We start from the raw sequence: 16,540 nt of genomic DNA, 5'->3' as shown, positions 1-16,540 counted from the left end.
TAAACAGTAATATAATTGGGTAATTAGGCAGCTATGTTTTGTTTAAATTTTTACAATGCATAATTCTTTATGAATATTTCAAAACAGAACAGAATGTTAAAAAATCATCTCATCTGCCAAAGAGAATCATAATTGGATATGTTTCTTTAAGTTTTAAAAAGACCGTCTAGACTGAACTAACACTAAAGGTAATTGTTAAGGGGAGGAGGAATGACGTGATGTTTAGGAAAAATTTTATTTTTCTTGTTTGTTAGTATAGATATTTATAAAATTTGAGGTTTCAAACTTTGGGCTTATTTTTAATGCCTCGTTTTTCCTTACTGACTTCTTTTCATTTTCCTGTGAATCCAACCATTCTGATCCCCATTGCTGTACTAGCTAGACCTCCTCATGCTAGTGTCAGATAAGGTAGCATTAACTGTCAAAAATATCCAAGATGCTTAGTGTCTATGTTTGTCTCTCTGTGTGTCTCCCTTTTATCAGTCTATTTACCCATCTACATACCGATCTATCTATATCTGTCTATCTAAATATGATCGGTACTATATATACATATGTTAATTCTAAATATATACTGTTTTATGTATCTAATTTCCACATATGCTCTGATAATTATACATATATGTTTGTAACATAAGAAATCATATTAGAACTGATCAGCAGTCATCAAATCGAGACATATTTCCACAAGATGGTTAAATGGTAAATGCTGTTTGTACATCAGTCACAGATTGAAAACAGCAAGTGTTCATGCATTGTATGATGTCATATTTCTTGGCATTCTCTGAATGGCACACTGTTTCTAATACACATTTATCCTCAAATAACAAATAACTGTGTAAGTGTGTTTAATGTTTTTATGTCAGTTTTTCCTAACATACACTACTTTAAATTTGTTAACTTGTTTGCCCCTTTCCCGCAAATATATTTAATATCAATCAGAACAGTAATGTCTAACAGAGAACAATTTGGAAAATGTTGGACTAGACTATGGTAAAATGTGTTGAACGATGTAAGAATGCTGGCTTTTTCCATACTAAAGTAGGGGCCTGATTTCCATATGCTTTTCGTGGTTGATTTATTATCCCTTTCCGTCCTTGCTGCTGCTTTGTGAAATATATAGATTAGAGTAGTATCTGAGGCTTGCTGGTTGCAGTGAGATTTTTCTCTCATAGTTTCGTTTTGTTTTAAATTTACTTTCTAGTTCCTGCCTAATAAAAAGGCTGGCAGGTATTATTTAAGAGACATTTTTACCATAGGCCTATAAACATTCTTTAAAGAAGAGAGATTTTCCCCCTGGCTGTAAGAATAATACAGGGTCATTCTAAAAAGGATAATTGAGACAGTAAGACAGTAGTAGAGAAGAATGTCCATAAAAGTATACCACCGAGTACATTTTAGTGAGCATTCTTTAAAACATCTAGGGATATGTATACATACCACTATACATACGAGTATGTGAGTTTTCCAAAACAAAGAGATTATATCTTACATTTTTAAACCTGTTTGTCCTCCTTTCCTACCACCTCACCCCCACACACAGTATGTGCTGTATCCATTTAGATGGCCACCTAGTATTCCATTTCATAGCTGTACTTTAGTCAACCTTCAGTGAGAGATACTTACATTTTTGCCAGCTTTTCACAAAGATTAGAGCTCTTTGAGCATTCTGATTTATACGTCTGTGTGTACGTGTCCAGTTACTTTAAAATGTGTAGCTGGAAGTAGAAATAAATATGAAGTCTTAACATTAATGTACACCAAAAAGCCTTTTTTTCAGTTTATACTCCCACCAATTATATTTATATTCATTCTGCCACATCCTTATCTATACTGTTATCATTCTTTGTTTTTGCCTCTGAGTGTTGCTGTTTTACTTATATTTGCATTTCTTTTGATAAGAGATTTTTGCCTATTTATTGATCATTTTAAAAAATAAGTTTTCTTTTACATATTTTACCCATTTTATATGTTAGCATTCATCTTTTTTGTCATTAAAGTCTTTATATAATAAAAATATTAGCTCTTTGTCATGTGGTACAATTTTCTAATCTATCATTTGCCTTTAAAATCGTGTTTCAGTTGAATATATGTTTGTGTTCTTGTGTGTGTGTGTAATACTAACTGCCATATGCTACAGATTTTTTTTTCCAGTTTGTCATTTACCTTCCAATATTGTTAAGGATGAATATGGGGATGGGGAGGTGAAGAGGAGGTAAAGGATGTTCTTGTCATACCAAGGTTTTAATATTTATATGGTTAGATCAGCTATTTTCATCATGGCATTTGGGTGTAATGTATTTAGGAAGGCCTTTCCTCTCTATTAGAAATATATGAATCCATATTGCCTAATTCTTCTATAGTTTTATTTATAAAATAAAATGAGTTTCTCTCCTACTTGGAAGCTTTTTCTAGGATGAAATGGAATAGTTAAGCATAGCCCTGCCCCTCCTGCCTCCTGAAAGTGCATACGCACCATGACCTTGTTTTCTTCTACTGCCTTTTTCTATGTCCTTACTTCACTTTCACTCCCTCCATCTATTATTAAGCCTTTCTAGATCTTTCCTAGCCCTGAATTTCCTAGCCCTGATCTATATATCTTTCAGTAATTTCTTCTCTTCTTCCTCCATCAGAAAATAAAACCACAGGATAGAGACAAAAAGCTATACTTCATTTATCTTACAAAGATGTTATTATACCTACCACATATTCCTGTTTTGAAAACAAACACAAGCAACAATCTAACTTCTATTTAAGCATATACACTTTATAGTTACTATAAATCCTGATCCAATGCTATTGCACATGGTTCCCTCCACCCTCTAAATTATAACACCTATTTAAACATTTTTATAAGTGAATCCAAAAATGGCAAGGCTCTAAACATCTGGCCTAATTATTAATAAATATTGACAAGCAAAGTTTCAAAGTCAAGTGTAGTATTTCAACATTAAAACTTTCTTGCTATGGTTTTTACTTTTAAAACATCGGGATTTATGGATATTTTAACTGGAATTGCAGTTCTGATTTTTATGTTGTGTTTCATTAAGGCAGTTTTTGAAGTTGATTTCAATGAAGACCAGAGAGAACAAATTTCATGTTCACTTGTTTTTCTGCCAGCTCTGGAACTTATGGACACAGTTTCCATATGCAAATAGAATAAACTTTTTTCCTGTTATCACAAAGTCTTGGGGCTAAAATATTTCATACTTGGTCTTTGCCCCAAACTATTTGTTATGAATATAGAACAGTGTTCCATGTATGGAAAAATAGCTGCTGCTTAAATTTCCAAATTCACTAATTCACTGTTCCAAACCCAAGGCTTGTCTTTTCAATAATGGCTTTTCCTTCCTTTTTTCTTTCTTTCTCTCTAAAGAAGATAGTCTGTACTACTAAAAGTTAAATGCTTAACATGGTGCAATTCTCGAAGTTATAATGTATCTGGATACTGAATAATTTGAATATTACTAATTTGTCATTTTTTGCATATAAGCAAATCGCCAGGATGCGTTCTCATAATGATTTGTCATTTTAAAATATACATTTTTTATTGAGTTTTTATGAATCAGATTGTGTGAAATAGGTACTAGTACAAGGCTGTGAAGAGCATTTCTAGTTTCTTATTGTATATATTACCAATTGCTTCCTAAAAGCGGTGACACTTTTACTGATATACATAGTAATCATTTTACTATGATATGCATAGTAGTTATATCTTTTGGCTTCTAGTTGATTACTTTTTCTTTCCCTGCAAATTTGGGTTTTGATTACTTGAGCATAGTGATCAAAAAAGATCACTGGGCATCCATGTGCCATTTCATTAATGATTATTAGACTACAATATTGACTTGTCTCATGTTACCAAAGTTATAATCTGCTTTAGATAGCAAGTTCACTTTGCTTTAAGCAGCTTTTAATTCATATTATTGTTCTTGAAAAGTTGAGTAAATACGCAAATTGAATGATTTTAAAATCCAAAGCAGGTTTTGTAAGAAACTTAAGAGGCAGCAAGAATTTTTGTAAAGAGAAAAATCATTTATTTTATAAATTTATCTGTTTAGAACATTTACTTTAAATCTGTTACTTCTTCACTTAAGCATGGCAGGGTGGGGATTAGTTTCTGTGGTGGTGAGAATCTGGAAGGAAAGGCATTCAAATTTATGTAAGTATATCTGTGGAAGAGTGGTGAATGTTCAAAGTGGTTTACATTGGAAAGTTACTTTCCTTTTAAGTTTCTCTTCTGGGGTTATAAATGACCGCAGATCCTCCCTACTGTGTTGTTGAAGCCCCTCAAGCCCCTGGTTTGAATTCCTCTCCAATCTTATAAACCTCTTACAGGTTATTCTAGCACTTTTTATGTCTAGAGGAGCTTCTGCTTGTCCCATAGAAAACCCTCATTTACAGCAGTGGGACTGGTAGCTAAGTTGAGGTTTGATACATGTGTTTACTTTTACTTTTCTTTAGGTTACTTTGCATCAGCAGACTGCAAACTTTTTCTTAAAGAGCCAGATAGGAAATAGTCCAATCCTGAAGTGGGCCATGTAGCAATACGTAAGCAAATAGGCCTGCTGTGTTTCAATAAAACTTTATTTAATAAAACAGGTGGTGGGCTGAGCTGCTTTGTATAATCTTAGGTACTTTGAATCCATAGTCCAAGGATAGTGGAAAGACAACAGAGAGAAGGAATTGGGCCCGGAGGTAAAGGCTTGTTAAATAGGTTCATTCTTTTTTTTTTCTTTTTTTACTCAACAAATTCTGAGCAACTGTCTTTTTTCAAGAATTGCTCTCAGCACAACGGTTAAACTGGTGATTAAACAGATGAGTCCCTGCTTTATGAAATTTACATTTTCTACCTAGTGTACGTTGTTCATTAACCCTAACATGAGTCAGAAACAACATGTAATAAAGAATGGCTTGGTTATATGCATTCTCTCAAAAGGAGATACATAGAAAACACTTAAAAGAGCCCAACCTAAAAATCTGTTACCTAAAGTAAGACGTCCCCATAATTTTCTTCAGATCAGTGGGTCTCAGCCTTGATTCTACATTAAAAGCACCTGGTAAGATTTTTTTGAAAAATTCGTGTCATTACCTTAGACCGATTAAGCAGAAGTTTTTTGGAGGTTAGACTCAAGATTCCCAGAAAATTTCATTGTGCAGCTGGAGTTTAGAACCATGGGTTTCATTTCATGTATGATAAAAATCTTAAATTCAAAACAGCAGAAAACCTTTACATAGTTTCATTTTTCTAGAGATCAGTAATTATAAGTAATTTTATTTTGTGACACTTGTCAGTAAGTGAACACATCTTATTTAAGTTCCAGTTTTTTAATGAGCTCATGCATTAATACTATTTTTAATAATGCTGTTTGACTTTCTACTCTTAAACTAGTATATTGAAGGTCTATTTATACTTTGTTTAATTTAATAATAATGATCATTTTTAGGATACTGCTGGTCAAGAGAGGTTTAGAACATTAACTCCCAGCTATTATAGAGGTGCACAGGGTGTTATATTAGGTAAGTGTTTACTTTAATTAATTTAAAAATATTTATTGGAGTTTCTGATTTTCCTAGTCTGTGAAAGTTAGTGTGTTTTTGTTTTACTTCTCATTAGAGCTACTTTTATGTAACTTGTAGTTGTATTAACTTCATGTAATATTAATGAATATTAAAACTTCTGATTTTAGTCTTTTGTCTAGCACTTAAAAAATAAAGACAAGACTATTTGGTTTGAAAACACATGTCAATGAGAACGTAATTGAGGATTAATCAGCGTATGTTCGACTGTCTTGGAGTATTACGGAAACTGGGCTTCAGTCATCAGCATATTAATATTTGCTGCAGTTTATAAAGGATGAAAAGTATTTGTTGATTAGTAGAACCTGCTTTATTAGTCCTAAAAATATCACAAAGCACTTAACACTATTGATTTATAATCAAACAAAATTTAGAAACCAAATGTGGCTTCTCAGTGTAATTTGTTGAAAAGTGCTTGTTCTTGATATTCCTGGGAAACAGTTTAAAATGAATATTGATCAATTGTATTAATAGGTAGAATTCTCTTTTTTTTAATATTATGACTTGATAGTGACAGCCTTTTGGTTCAGCATCTCTTGAGTTTGTAAAACACTTTAATAAGCTTTTTGTTGTAATGCAGAATGACATAAGATGAAAGTGATAACAGGAAGACCATTAGGAACCCATCCACTAACTGTACTACAATTTTTTCAAAGCTGTAAATTTTGGTTCTTGTAAGAAACAAATTAATGGGGTCATAGATGTTTACATTCATGTATTTTCTTTTCTTTTTTTTTTTTTGATATTTTGCCACAGATTCAAATCTAAATACTCTGGTTTTTGGCTAGACCTCATTCATCATTATGAATGGGAACAGCTGTTATTTTGCTTTAATGGGTATTAAATGGGTTTTCACTTATTACACAGGATATAATTTCATTTCTGTGACAGTATATGTTAATAGGATTGAAATGTGTGTGTATGCTTTAAAACAAAACACTTGTTCCTTCCATTTGGATCAGTAGACACTCATTATTAATTGTTGGAGACAATAAAAAACAGACTTGCCTATATTGCTTAGTAATGCTAACTCCTAGCTACGTATCAGAAATATACCATTGCTTCTTTCTTTAATGCTTATTTAACAAATGACTCCTTTTATTTCAGTTTATGATGTCACAAGAAGAGACACATTTGTTAAACTGGATAATTGGTTAAATGAGTTGGAAACATACTGTACAAGAAATGACATAGTAAACATGCTAGTTGGAAATAAAATCGATAAGGTAAGAAGGTAGACACTTGGCATTTTGGTTCTGTATTTTGGTAGCCTTTCTTAATCATTGCATTTATGTTTTAGGAAAATCGTGAAGTCGATAGAAATGAAGGCCTGAAATTTGCACGAAAGCATTCCATGTTATTTATAGGTAGGTGTGTGAGTGAATATCTATCCTTTCATTATTAATGAGGAATTTTTTAATGGAATTTTTGCTAAGTTTATTCCTTTATGAACCATAAAATGTATTTAGAGTATTGTTCCTAGTTGCCCTGTGTTACAAAATCTAACTATATAACAAGGTTCTTTATTCTTCTTTCTGTAAAATGTATGATCATATTATGTGAAATCATATTTTTAAAAAGTCAAATCATTCCTCACAGGATATAATGGCATTCAGTAAAGTTTGGCACCCAGTGCTAAAGTTGTGCCTTGCTGATCCATATGCTGATACCATCAGCACCACCTGGGAGCTTGTTAGCAGTGCTTCAGCTCAGGCCCTACCCCAGACTTTCTGAATTGGAATCTGCATTTTAACAAGCTCTTCATATGGTTTGTATGCACATTAATTTTTGAGAAACATGGTCCAGCAAGGGTTGCCAGACTACAGCCTGGTCCAAATCTGGCCTCACCATTTGTATTGGTACACAGCCATGTCCATGTGTTTACATGTTGTCTGTGGCTGCTTTTGTGCCATATGGCAGATTTTAGTAGTTACAACAGAGGCCATATGGCCCACGAAGCCTAAATATTTACTATCTGGCCCTTTACAGAAAGAGTTTGCCAACCCCTCATCTAGAAAATTGGATGAGCCATATCAGAATCACCTGGGCCCTGGGCCTTATTACAGGTTTGAAAGGCAGTTTATTAAAAAGCACTCTAGTTGATTCTGATGTGAAGCCAGCTTTAGGAATTACTGATTTAACCATTCCATGGCGTTAGAAACTACTAGGAATCTGCAAATGAAGTTGAGAGGACTTCATATATAGATAGAAGCAGAGTGGAATTAGTGGAAAGTATTGAGATTTTCAGAAAGGAATTGAGTACTTTTACTTGCTGTATATCCCTGATTTCCATACATTAGTTTACCCAATATTTATTGAACACTCGAGATGTAACAGTGGACAAAACAGACAAACTTTCTGCCCACATGGAGCTTACATTCTAGTAAGGGAGACAGACTTAAATAAGTAAGTAGTGCTATGAAGGAAATAAAACATTATGAGGGGAGAGAGAACGACTGGAATGGGGACTGATTAGGGAAAGTTCTTAGAGACTGTCCCATTTGAGCAGAAATCCCTCAGGTGAGGATCTAGAGCAAGCTTGTCCAGCCCACGGGCTGCATGTGGCCCAGGATGGCTTTGAATGTGACCCAACACAAATTTGTAAACTTTCTTAAAACATGAGATTTTGTGAGTTATTTTTTTAAGTTCCAGCTATCATTAGTGTTAGTGTATGTTATGTGTGGCCCAAGACTATTCTTCTAATGTGGCCCAGGGAAACCGAAAGACTGGACACTCCTAGTCTAGAGGGAGATCATCTCAGGCTGAGAGAAGAGCGAATATTTCCTGAGGTAGGAACCAGGCTAGTGTGTTAAAGGAACAGGAAGAAAGCGTGTGTACTGGAGCATAGTGTGTGTTAAGGAGAAGGCAGATGGTGAGAGATGCCATTCAAATGGTAAAGAGATGAATTGTGTTCCAGTTGTGGTGGAAAGCAGGGAAGCAGCGTGTGACCTGATACTCTAAAAAGATCCTGTTGTGTAGAAAATGGACTAGGGGAAACAGAAGCAAGAGACTAGTTCTTCTCTTGCGGTGGCTCAGATGAAGGAAGCAGTGGTTTGACTATGTAGCAGTAGAGGGTGGTGGAAAACTGGCAGTTCTGGGAGGTACAGTGAAGGTACAGCTGACAGGATTTGTGGGTGGATTGGGTATGGAGGATAAGAAAAGAGAGCAATCAGGCGGGCGCGGTGGCTCATGCCTGTAATCCCAGCACTTTGGGAGGCCGAGGCAGGTGGATTACGAGGTCAAGAGATCGAGACCATCCTGGCTAACATGGTGAAACCCGGTCGCTACTAAAAATACAAAAAATTCACTGGGAGTGGTGGCGGGCGCCTGTAGTCCCAGCTACTGGGGAGGCTGAGGCAGGAGAATCGCTTGAACCTGGGAGGCATAGCTTGCAGTGAGCAAGATTGGGCCACTGCAGTCCAGCCTGGGCGACAGAGCGAGACTTCGTCTCAAAAAAGAAAAGAAAAGAAAAAAAAAGGAAAAAGAAAAGAGAGCAATCAGAGATAACTCCGGGTTTTAGGCATGAGCAGTGAGGTAGATTGTGCTGCCAATAATTGGGATGTGAAAGATTGAGATAAGAGCAAGTTTACGGTAGGGAAGTGAGAAATCAAAAATTTCACTTTGACATAAGAATGAGACATTTTTCTGATAACCGGTGGACGTGGTGGTCATTGGCATTTAGGTGGCATTTAAGATCACGTGATTAGATTGGTGACTTCAGGAAAGAATGTGGATAGAAAAGGGCTGAAGAACCCTGGGCAACCTAGTGAGACCTCATCTCCAAATAAAATCAGCTGTGTGTGGTGGCATGTTCCTGTGATTCCAGTTGCTCTGGAGGCTGAGGTGGGAGGATCACTTGAGCCTGGGAGTCCAGGGCTATAGTGGAGCTCCCACTGCACTCCAGCCTAGGTGACAGAGTGAGACCCTCTCTCGGAAACGAAACAAAACGAAAAAAGAAAATGGCAGAAGATTGAACCCTGGGGGACTCCAGCAATTAGAGGTCCACAGAAAGAGGAAGTGCCAGCGAATAAGTCTACACATGACATGCCAATGAGATAGAGGATTTTCAGGATGTTCAGTGTCCTGGAAGTCAAGGGAACAACTTGTTTAAAAGAAGAAGTGATTAGCAGTATCAAATACCAAAGATGTCAAATCAAATTAGGATGTTGGATTTGACAAGATAAAGGGTGTTGGTGGTCTTGGAAAAGAATGATTTCAGTGGAGTGGTGGGAATGAAAGCCTAATTAGAGTAGTTTGAAGAAAGAATGTGAGATAAGAAGGTAGAAACAGCTTATGTGGATAACTCTTTAGAAGAGGTTTCAAAGAGAATAGAGAAATGGGTGGCTGTAAGAAGGGCATGTGGCGTAGAGAGCAAGTTTGTTTTTTAATAGGATGGAAAATAATTTGGCAGACTTTTAGGCTGATTGGTATGATCCAATAGAGAGAGTGTTTGATCCTTCAGTGAATGAGAAGGGGTGGGACTCCAGGAACAAGAGAAGGTGATGGCTTGGATAGCAGCAGGGACAGTTCATCCGTTCTCACAGAAGGGAAGGCAGAGCATGAGGATACATATGCAGGTAACTTGGTAAATTTATTAGTGGGATGATCAGGTAGTTCTTGCCAGATTGCTTCTGATTTTCTCAGCATAATGCAGCTAGATTATTAGCTGTGATAGAGTTTTGAGAGGCAGGAATAAAGTCGTCATCTCAGACAGTGAGAAAGATCACCACTAAGGAAATGTAGGGTTGGAAGCAGTGCTGAGTGTCCACTTGAGTTTCATGAGCAAACATTTGCTGTGGGACCAGTTTTCATGGTGGTTTGTCATTTTGTCCAGCTACCTGGAGCTGCCTGATTATTAACAGAATAATCAGGTTAATTGTATAACTTGTATGAATTTCCTTATTTTAAAATAGGAATAATACCTGCCTTGGGAGCAAGTTGTAAGAATTAACTGAAAGCTTAAGGAAAAAACTTTCACATGCTAGTTAAGTAGGGCTTTACAAGTTATACTTCTATCACAGTTTTAAGATTATAAACCAGTATTTTTTTGGTATAAATTTATACACTAGTATTCTTATGGATAGAATTTAAGTAACTCAGTTTTGAGATTTGGAAATTCAGTAGTTACTGACTGTGGGGAAAAATTGCTGATTTGGATCTTAATGTATTATAGGCTGATATTTATGCCCTGATCGTTTCCCAGAAAAACATGAGAATATGGCCAGAAAGGAATATACTATGAATGACCTTTTTCCTTGAATTTCAGAGGCAAGTGCAAAAACCTGTGATGGTGTACAATGTGCCTTTGAAGAACTTGTTGAAAAGATTATTCAGACCCCTGGACTGTGGGAAAGTGAGAACCAGAATAAAGGAGTCAAACTGTCACACAGGGAAGAAGGCCAAGGAGGAGGAGCCTGTGGTGGTTATTGTTCTGTGTTATAAACTCTGGGAAATTCCATCTCTTGCATATTTGATCAGATAGTGACATCTTTCTGTATATAAACTCTTTAACTGCTATTTTAGGGACCTTGCAGTTTGCACATAATTGTTTTATATCATAGCAGTAAATATTTGCAAGAAATCCCACCCATTGACCCCGGGTAAAATGTTATGGTAAGCATGCACAGTTTGCAGTCTACAGTTTTTTTATGTAGTACAAAATAGGTGTACCTTTATAAGTACATTCAATTTTATGATTTACATTTATCATGTAATTTTTTAAAAAATCCACCTATCTAGTATATGTTGATACAAAGTCTGCTTTTGCTATTCTTTTTGCTTAAATACTCCTATCATTTTCTGAATTACTTGGTATGTAGAACTCCTAGACCCACGGAGAAGAATAGAGGTATCATCAAACGTGGCAAATTTTCTTTCAGGAATAATAAAGAGCATGATTCCACAGCTTTTCTAGGATGTTTGAGATTCTTTTTTAGTACGAAGCAAAATTCTCATTACAGAATGTAGCCCAGGCCAATTTATAACTAAATCTCTATTTGTTCTGATGATGCTTCTAAAACAGCACTGATAGGTTAAAGAAGCTTGGTACTTTTAATTTACTTCAATGATTAGCTCAGTTGCTTAACTGGAGTTTTAATCCTGTGATATGTACATTGGATTCATGACTCTGTGCAGCATTTTTAGTTATGTGGTGTTTGGCAGAATGACAATAAGGTTTTCCCCCATTTTGGTTTCAGGAGGACGTGAATAGTGTGTTTATTGTGACTCCTCGTACTAACCACTTTTAAAACCAACATCTTTTTTCATAAATGTTGGTAGTATTTGTCCAGGTACCTCAATTGTAGCTTGTGTAATGTTGATGAATATCTGTATCTTATGGCTTCCATAATGGCTAGTTGACGTTGAAAAACCTATTTCTGTGTTTTGAGGAGTGGGGAAGAAAAACACCGAGTGAAAATTTGAGAAAGGCATATTACTTTCAGATTCTGATGTGTGAGGGAAAATACTGTCACAATGAAAATCTTGACAATTTACTTAACAAGTAACCAATAGTTCATCAAAACCAACTTGTACAGACTAATACATCTTTTTCATAGTATTCAGTTTTCTCACCTCTTGCTATTGTATATTGTAGATTTTTTTCACTCATGTGTTATTTAATTTACACTGATCTCTGCTATTTTAACTCCCCAAATAAGTTATTTGTCCTTTAAGGTTGGTTACTATAATACCCTTTAGTAAGATTCCATTATTAATTTCTGGGCAGTTTGTTCTCTGTATACAATTGCAAATGATAAGCATTTTTGTGAGTGACCACCTTTGCAATATGTTTGTTAATTTACTTCATGTTGGGTTCTTTCTGAAATGTACATCTTTACATATAAAAACCTCACATTTATTTGATTTACACTTCCTAGTCTACATTACATGTGGTTGAAGGTTTTATACATTCTATATGCTTTTACTAAATATACAAGATTTACTACTAGAAATTTGGAGAAAGAACACTAACACAGGTATTTGTGATTTGTTCATGTTATATTAAAACTTGAGATTTGTGTATTTATGTAGAGTCTGTATTGACAAGACTGTTGTTTTTTGCTCCTTGAGCTATATAATCATCTGTGTATTGGATTGTTGTCTTGATTTGGTCTAAATTTGAATATATACAAGTTACTTGAATATAACAAAAATGAATTTTGTTTGATAGATTTATATTGTAACCTTTTTCTAGTTCTTGAATAAATATAGCCTACCTTCCCTAGATGGATTTGTGCAGGAAGTATATACATTTCCCTATTACTCTCATCAGCTGAGGAATATGTACTATGCTGTTACTGATATTATGTGGCTTTCATTTTATTATTTTGTTGCACGCTTAGTGTTTTGTAGTGGAGGTTTTGTAAGTGACAACAGTTGTAATATCTAAAGTCAGGCACCTAGTAGCAGGGTTTTGTTAATTCTTTTCAGAATCATTGAAGCAGTCTTAAAGGGTCTTTTGCAGATGGTACAAATTAGAACAATTAGAATGTAGTATTTTGAGTTCTGGGAGTACTGAGATTGACTCAAACAAATAAAGAACTATTCAATTTCTGAGTAACAGTTAACATTTATTGAAAGCTTCCTTGGTGCCAGGTGCCATTCTAAGTGCTGAATTATCTCATTAAACCTCACAGCAACCTTAATAGATTATCCTATTATGCGCATTTTAAAGGTGAGGACAACACTATGTAGGTATGTTGGGTAACCCCCAAAGATCACATAGCTACTCGGTCATTGAGCTGGATTCCAGTCATGGCATTTTTACGCCTGAGCCCATACTCTTCACCATCACTCGTTTTACAATGGGTGGTTACCAGCTTTTTGTAACACAACTGAGTTAAGGCAGGTCCACTATTTCTTTATCACTCTTTGGTTATATGTAGTAGAAGTATTTCAGGCTTTTTGGTTATAGAGTAAATCCCATGATGTAAATCTACCTCATAAGTCATGTGACATAAAAGTTAAGGTAGTGGAGTAGGTGATCTTATTTCTTTCATCTGCTCAGAGTGGAATGAAAATCCTGACTTAGAAAAGGTACAAAGTTAGGGACTTATGGTACATTCACTTTCTATGTGAGAACAGAAAGTATGGAAACAGTAATTTGCTCAAAACTGAAATCTGGGGGTGATGTTTTCATTTCATGTATTTGATGGCCATCCACAAACTCATACTTGGTGTTGGCATTCTAGTTGAGTGTTGTGGAAATAGACTTGATTTTGATTCATCGTAGTTTGCATAGTCAAGAAATAGACATGATTCTCTACTAAGGGTGGGACTAGCACCATAGCTCATGAAAGAATCCTTCTTACACCAGTACTTGTTCTGCCTGTGACTTGGCACAGACTTACGCAATATTCATAGTCTATCTTTAAGTACAACTTAATGCATATTTTTTCTGTGTATTTTTTTCAAATGAACTCAACAATTCTTTATGTATTACAGATCAGAGATCCTCTCCATATTCAAGCATTATGCTTCTATTTCTTGGAGGTACATTTCACCAGTAATACTTAGGAAGTTATTTTGTCTTTCCTGTATTTCCCTAGTTAGGTATAGGAGTAAAAACATTATTCAGTTTTCAGAAGACATTGTTCTGACTCCGACCCTGCCTTGTATACTCGACTATATAGACTTTACCCTGGATTTTGCCTAAACTATTGAAAGACGAGAATAAATAGACATAGATAGGCTAGCTAAGTCAAGACTAGGGACTAAGGAATATAGACTCACCCAGGTTTTTTTTTTTTTTTTTTTTTTTATTTTTCTCTCCCCAAATGGGAACATCTATCATGCTGGAGGACTGCTGTGATGGGGCTTTACATTTTACTGTTTTGTTGCTAGCTTATTGTTTCATATTTAGGAATCAGTCATGTTTCTGATTGTGGTATAAAGTTTGCTTAAGTGCCCCATAGTTAAAGCTATTCCATGTACGCAAACACACACACATATTTTGAATAGTCATGTGAGTGCCTGTTCTCAGTCTTGCCCCCTTTACCATTTCTCATACATATACAAGTTATTTATTGTTTATTTTTTTCCTCTTTTTTGACCGGAGAAGCAACAAATTACATAGTTTTATTTGTGTTTCTTTGATTACTAGTGAGCTTGAGTACTTTTAATATTTTATTGGATATGTTTGTGACCGACTTTAATTTCTTGTTCATGTGTGCTGTGGCTGCCCAATCCAGCACCTACTTCCTTCTCTCACCATACCCCCCCCCCCTGCAAAGAATCATGCATGTGGTTTGGGTGGCATTGTCACACCCTCGGCTTTCTAGATTAACCCAGTTACCTTTAAGCAGTGCCCCACTTCCCAGTAGCAATGGTTCAGGGGTAGGCACCTGACCCAGACCAGACTACTGAGATAAAGATGTTTGCCTAGGCTTTTTCAGGAGCTATTGAAGACATCTCCTTGGAGATAGTGTGCTGGGAGGAGTCACATTCTGAACTTGCTGCAGCTCATTTTTCTAATATAAAGGAACCAGCCTGAGGCAGTACCAAGAGAATGAGAGGGAGTCTGTTGGAGCCCTTGGGGACTTCTGGATCAAATTGGACCTGAATTGAGATCTATTTCTCAACTTTCACTTATGTGAGCCAATAAATTCCTTTTTTGTTGAAGGCAATTTGACTTGGATTTTCTTTTTTCTTGCAACCAAATATATGTTGTGTGAGAATGTGTGTGTTTTTCTTATTTACAGAGGTACATCAGGTTAGTTACATCAATAATAGATTGATTATTTGCATAAGAAAGAAAAAAGTAAACCACTTGAAAAGCCACTACTTTTAAATAACTATTAACATTTTAGTGAGATTCCTTTTACATATTTCTTTATGGATATATACATAGAAAACTGTAAATGAGTTAACTTCATACATGCTATTTTAAGGACCTCTTGATTTATATGATGTGGTTTCTTTTCATTTCCTCTGTCACCCGAGCACGCCCTCTCATTCCTCTCCTCCCTGAGGTATCTGTTGCATCCTAGCACATGTGCTCTTTCTGCATTTCTCGATGTTTATATTCATATGCAAATACATATAGATACATATATATTTATATATAGTTACAATTTTCTTTACATTTAAATATATATTATAAATTGGAACCATCTGTATATTCATCTCTGCATGTTGTTTTTCTTTGTTTTTTTCTTTATTTTTTAGAGACAGGCATTCACTGTCTCCCAGGCAGGAGTGCAGTGGCATGATCACAGCTCACTGCAGCCTCGACCTTCCAGACCCAAATGATGTTCTCACCTCAGCTTCCCGAGTAGCTGGACTACAGGTGTGCACCACCATGCCTGGATAATTTTTTTAAACATCTTTTTGTACAGACAAGGTCTCCCTGTGTTGCCCAGGCTGGTCTCGAGCTCCTGGGCTTAAGCTATCCTGCCTTGGCCTCCTAAAGTGCTGGGATTACAGGCATGAGTCACTGCGCCTGGCTGCCTTTCTTTCCTAACAGTAGATTGTGAAAATCCCTCCAAGCCAATTTCTGTACATCTAAGATCCATTTCAGTGATGGTACAGTATTAAAATTCGAATGTGTCGGATACCACAATTTGTTCAACTGTTCCTCTAGTAATGGGCAATTATCTTGTTTCTATTTTTTTGCTACTGTAGATAGTACCATGATAAATATCCTTGTACATATTTCCTTTTGTTAGATATCTATGAGTTGGATCCATAGATCAGACAATGCATTTTTTAAGTGTTGACATATTTTGTCAATAGCTTCCCAAAGTCTATAATCTTTTACATTTCCACTAGTGTAATACCTATGAACATACCACTTTCCCTCTTTCCTACATTCCCCATCAGCCCTGAGGTGTTACCACGTTTTAGTTACTTTGATACTTATAAGGTGTAATTTTTTTTCAACTTTTATTTTAGAGTCAGGAGTACCTATACACATTTGTTATAAAGGTATATTGTGTGATGCTGAGGTTTGGAATACAAA

At 35.6% G+C, this 16,540-nt stretch overlaps 1 protein-coding gene across 2 annotated transcripts in view; it reads left to right on the top strand.

Annotated features, from left to right (window-relative positions):
* RAB18 (RAB18, member RAS oncogene family) overlaps window positions 1-15,206 on the top strand; it is a 38,063-nt gene extending 22,857 nt beyond the window's left edge. The window contains exons 4-8 of one of the 2 annotated variants that reach the window (XR_002524208.2): window positions 5,448-5,520; window positions 6,688-6,806; window positions 6,881-6,947; window positions 10,847-14,073; window positions 14,966-15,206. Coding sequence is in view for 1 of the 2 variants with exons in the window: in XM_003903494.5 (XP_003903543.1) it covers window positions 5,448-5,520; window positions 6,688-6,806; window positions 6,881-6,947; window positions 10,847-11,022 (435 nt within the window). In the remaining variant the exon portion in view is untranslated. Of the gene's footprint in view, window positions 1-5,447; window positions 5,521-6,687; window positions 6,807-6,880; window positions 6,948-10,846 lie in introns of both variants that reach the window. The other variant, XM_003903494.5, reaches the window with a different exon arrangement.
* The last annotated feature ends 1,334 nt before the right edge of the window (window positions 15,207-16,540 follow it).

This window comes from Papio anubis, chromosome 11, assembly GCF_008728515.1.
Source record: "Papio anubis isolate 15944 chromosome 11, Panubis1.0, whole genome shotgun sequence".
NCBI classification, from domain to species: Eukaryota; Metazoa; Chordata; class Mammalia; order Primates; family Cercopithecidae; genus Papio; species Papio anubis.
Note: the sequence above shows the minus strand (reverse complement) of the source record. Positions and strands in the feature narration are given on the sequence as shown.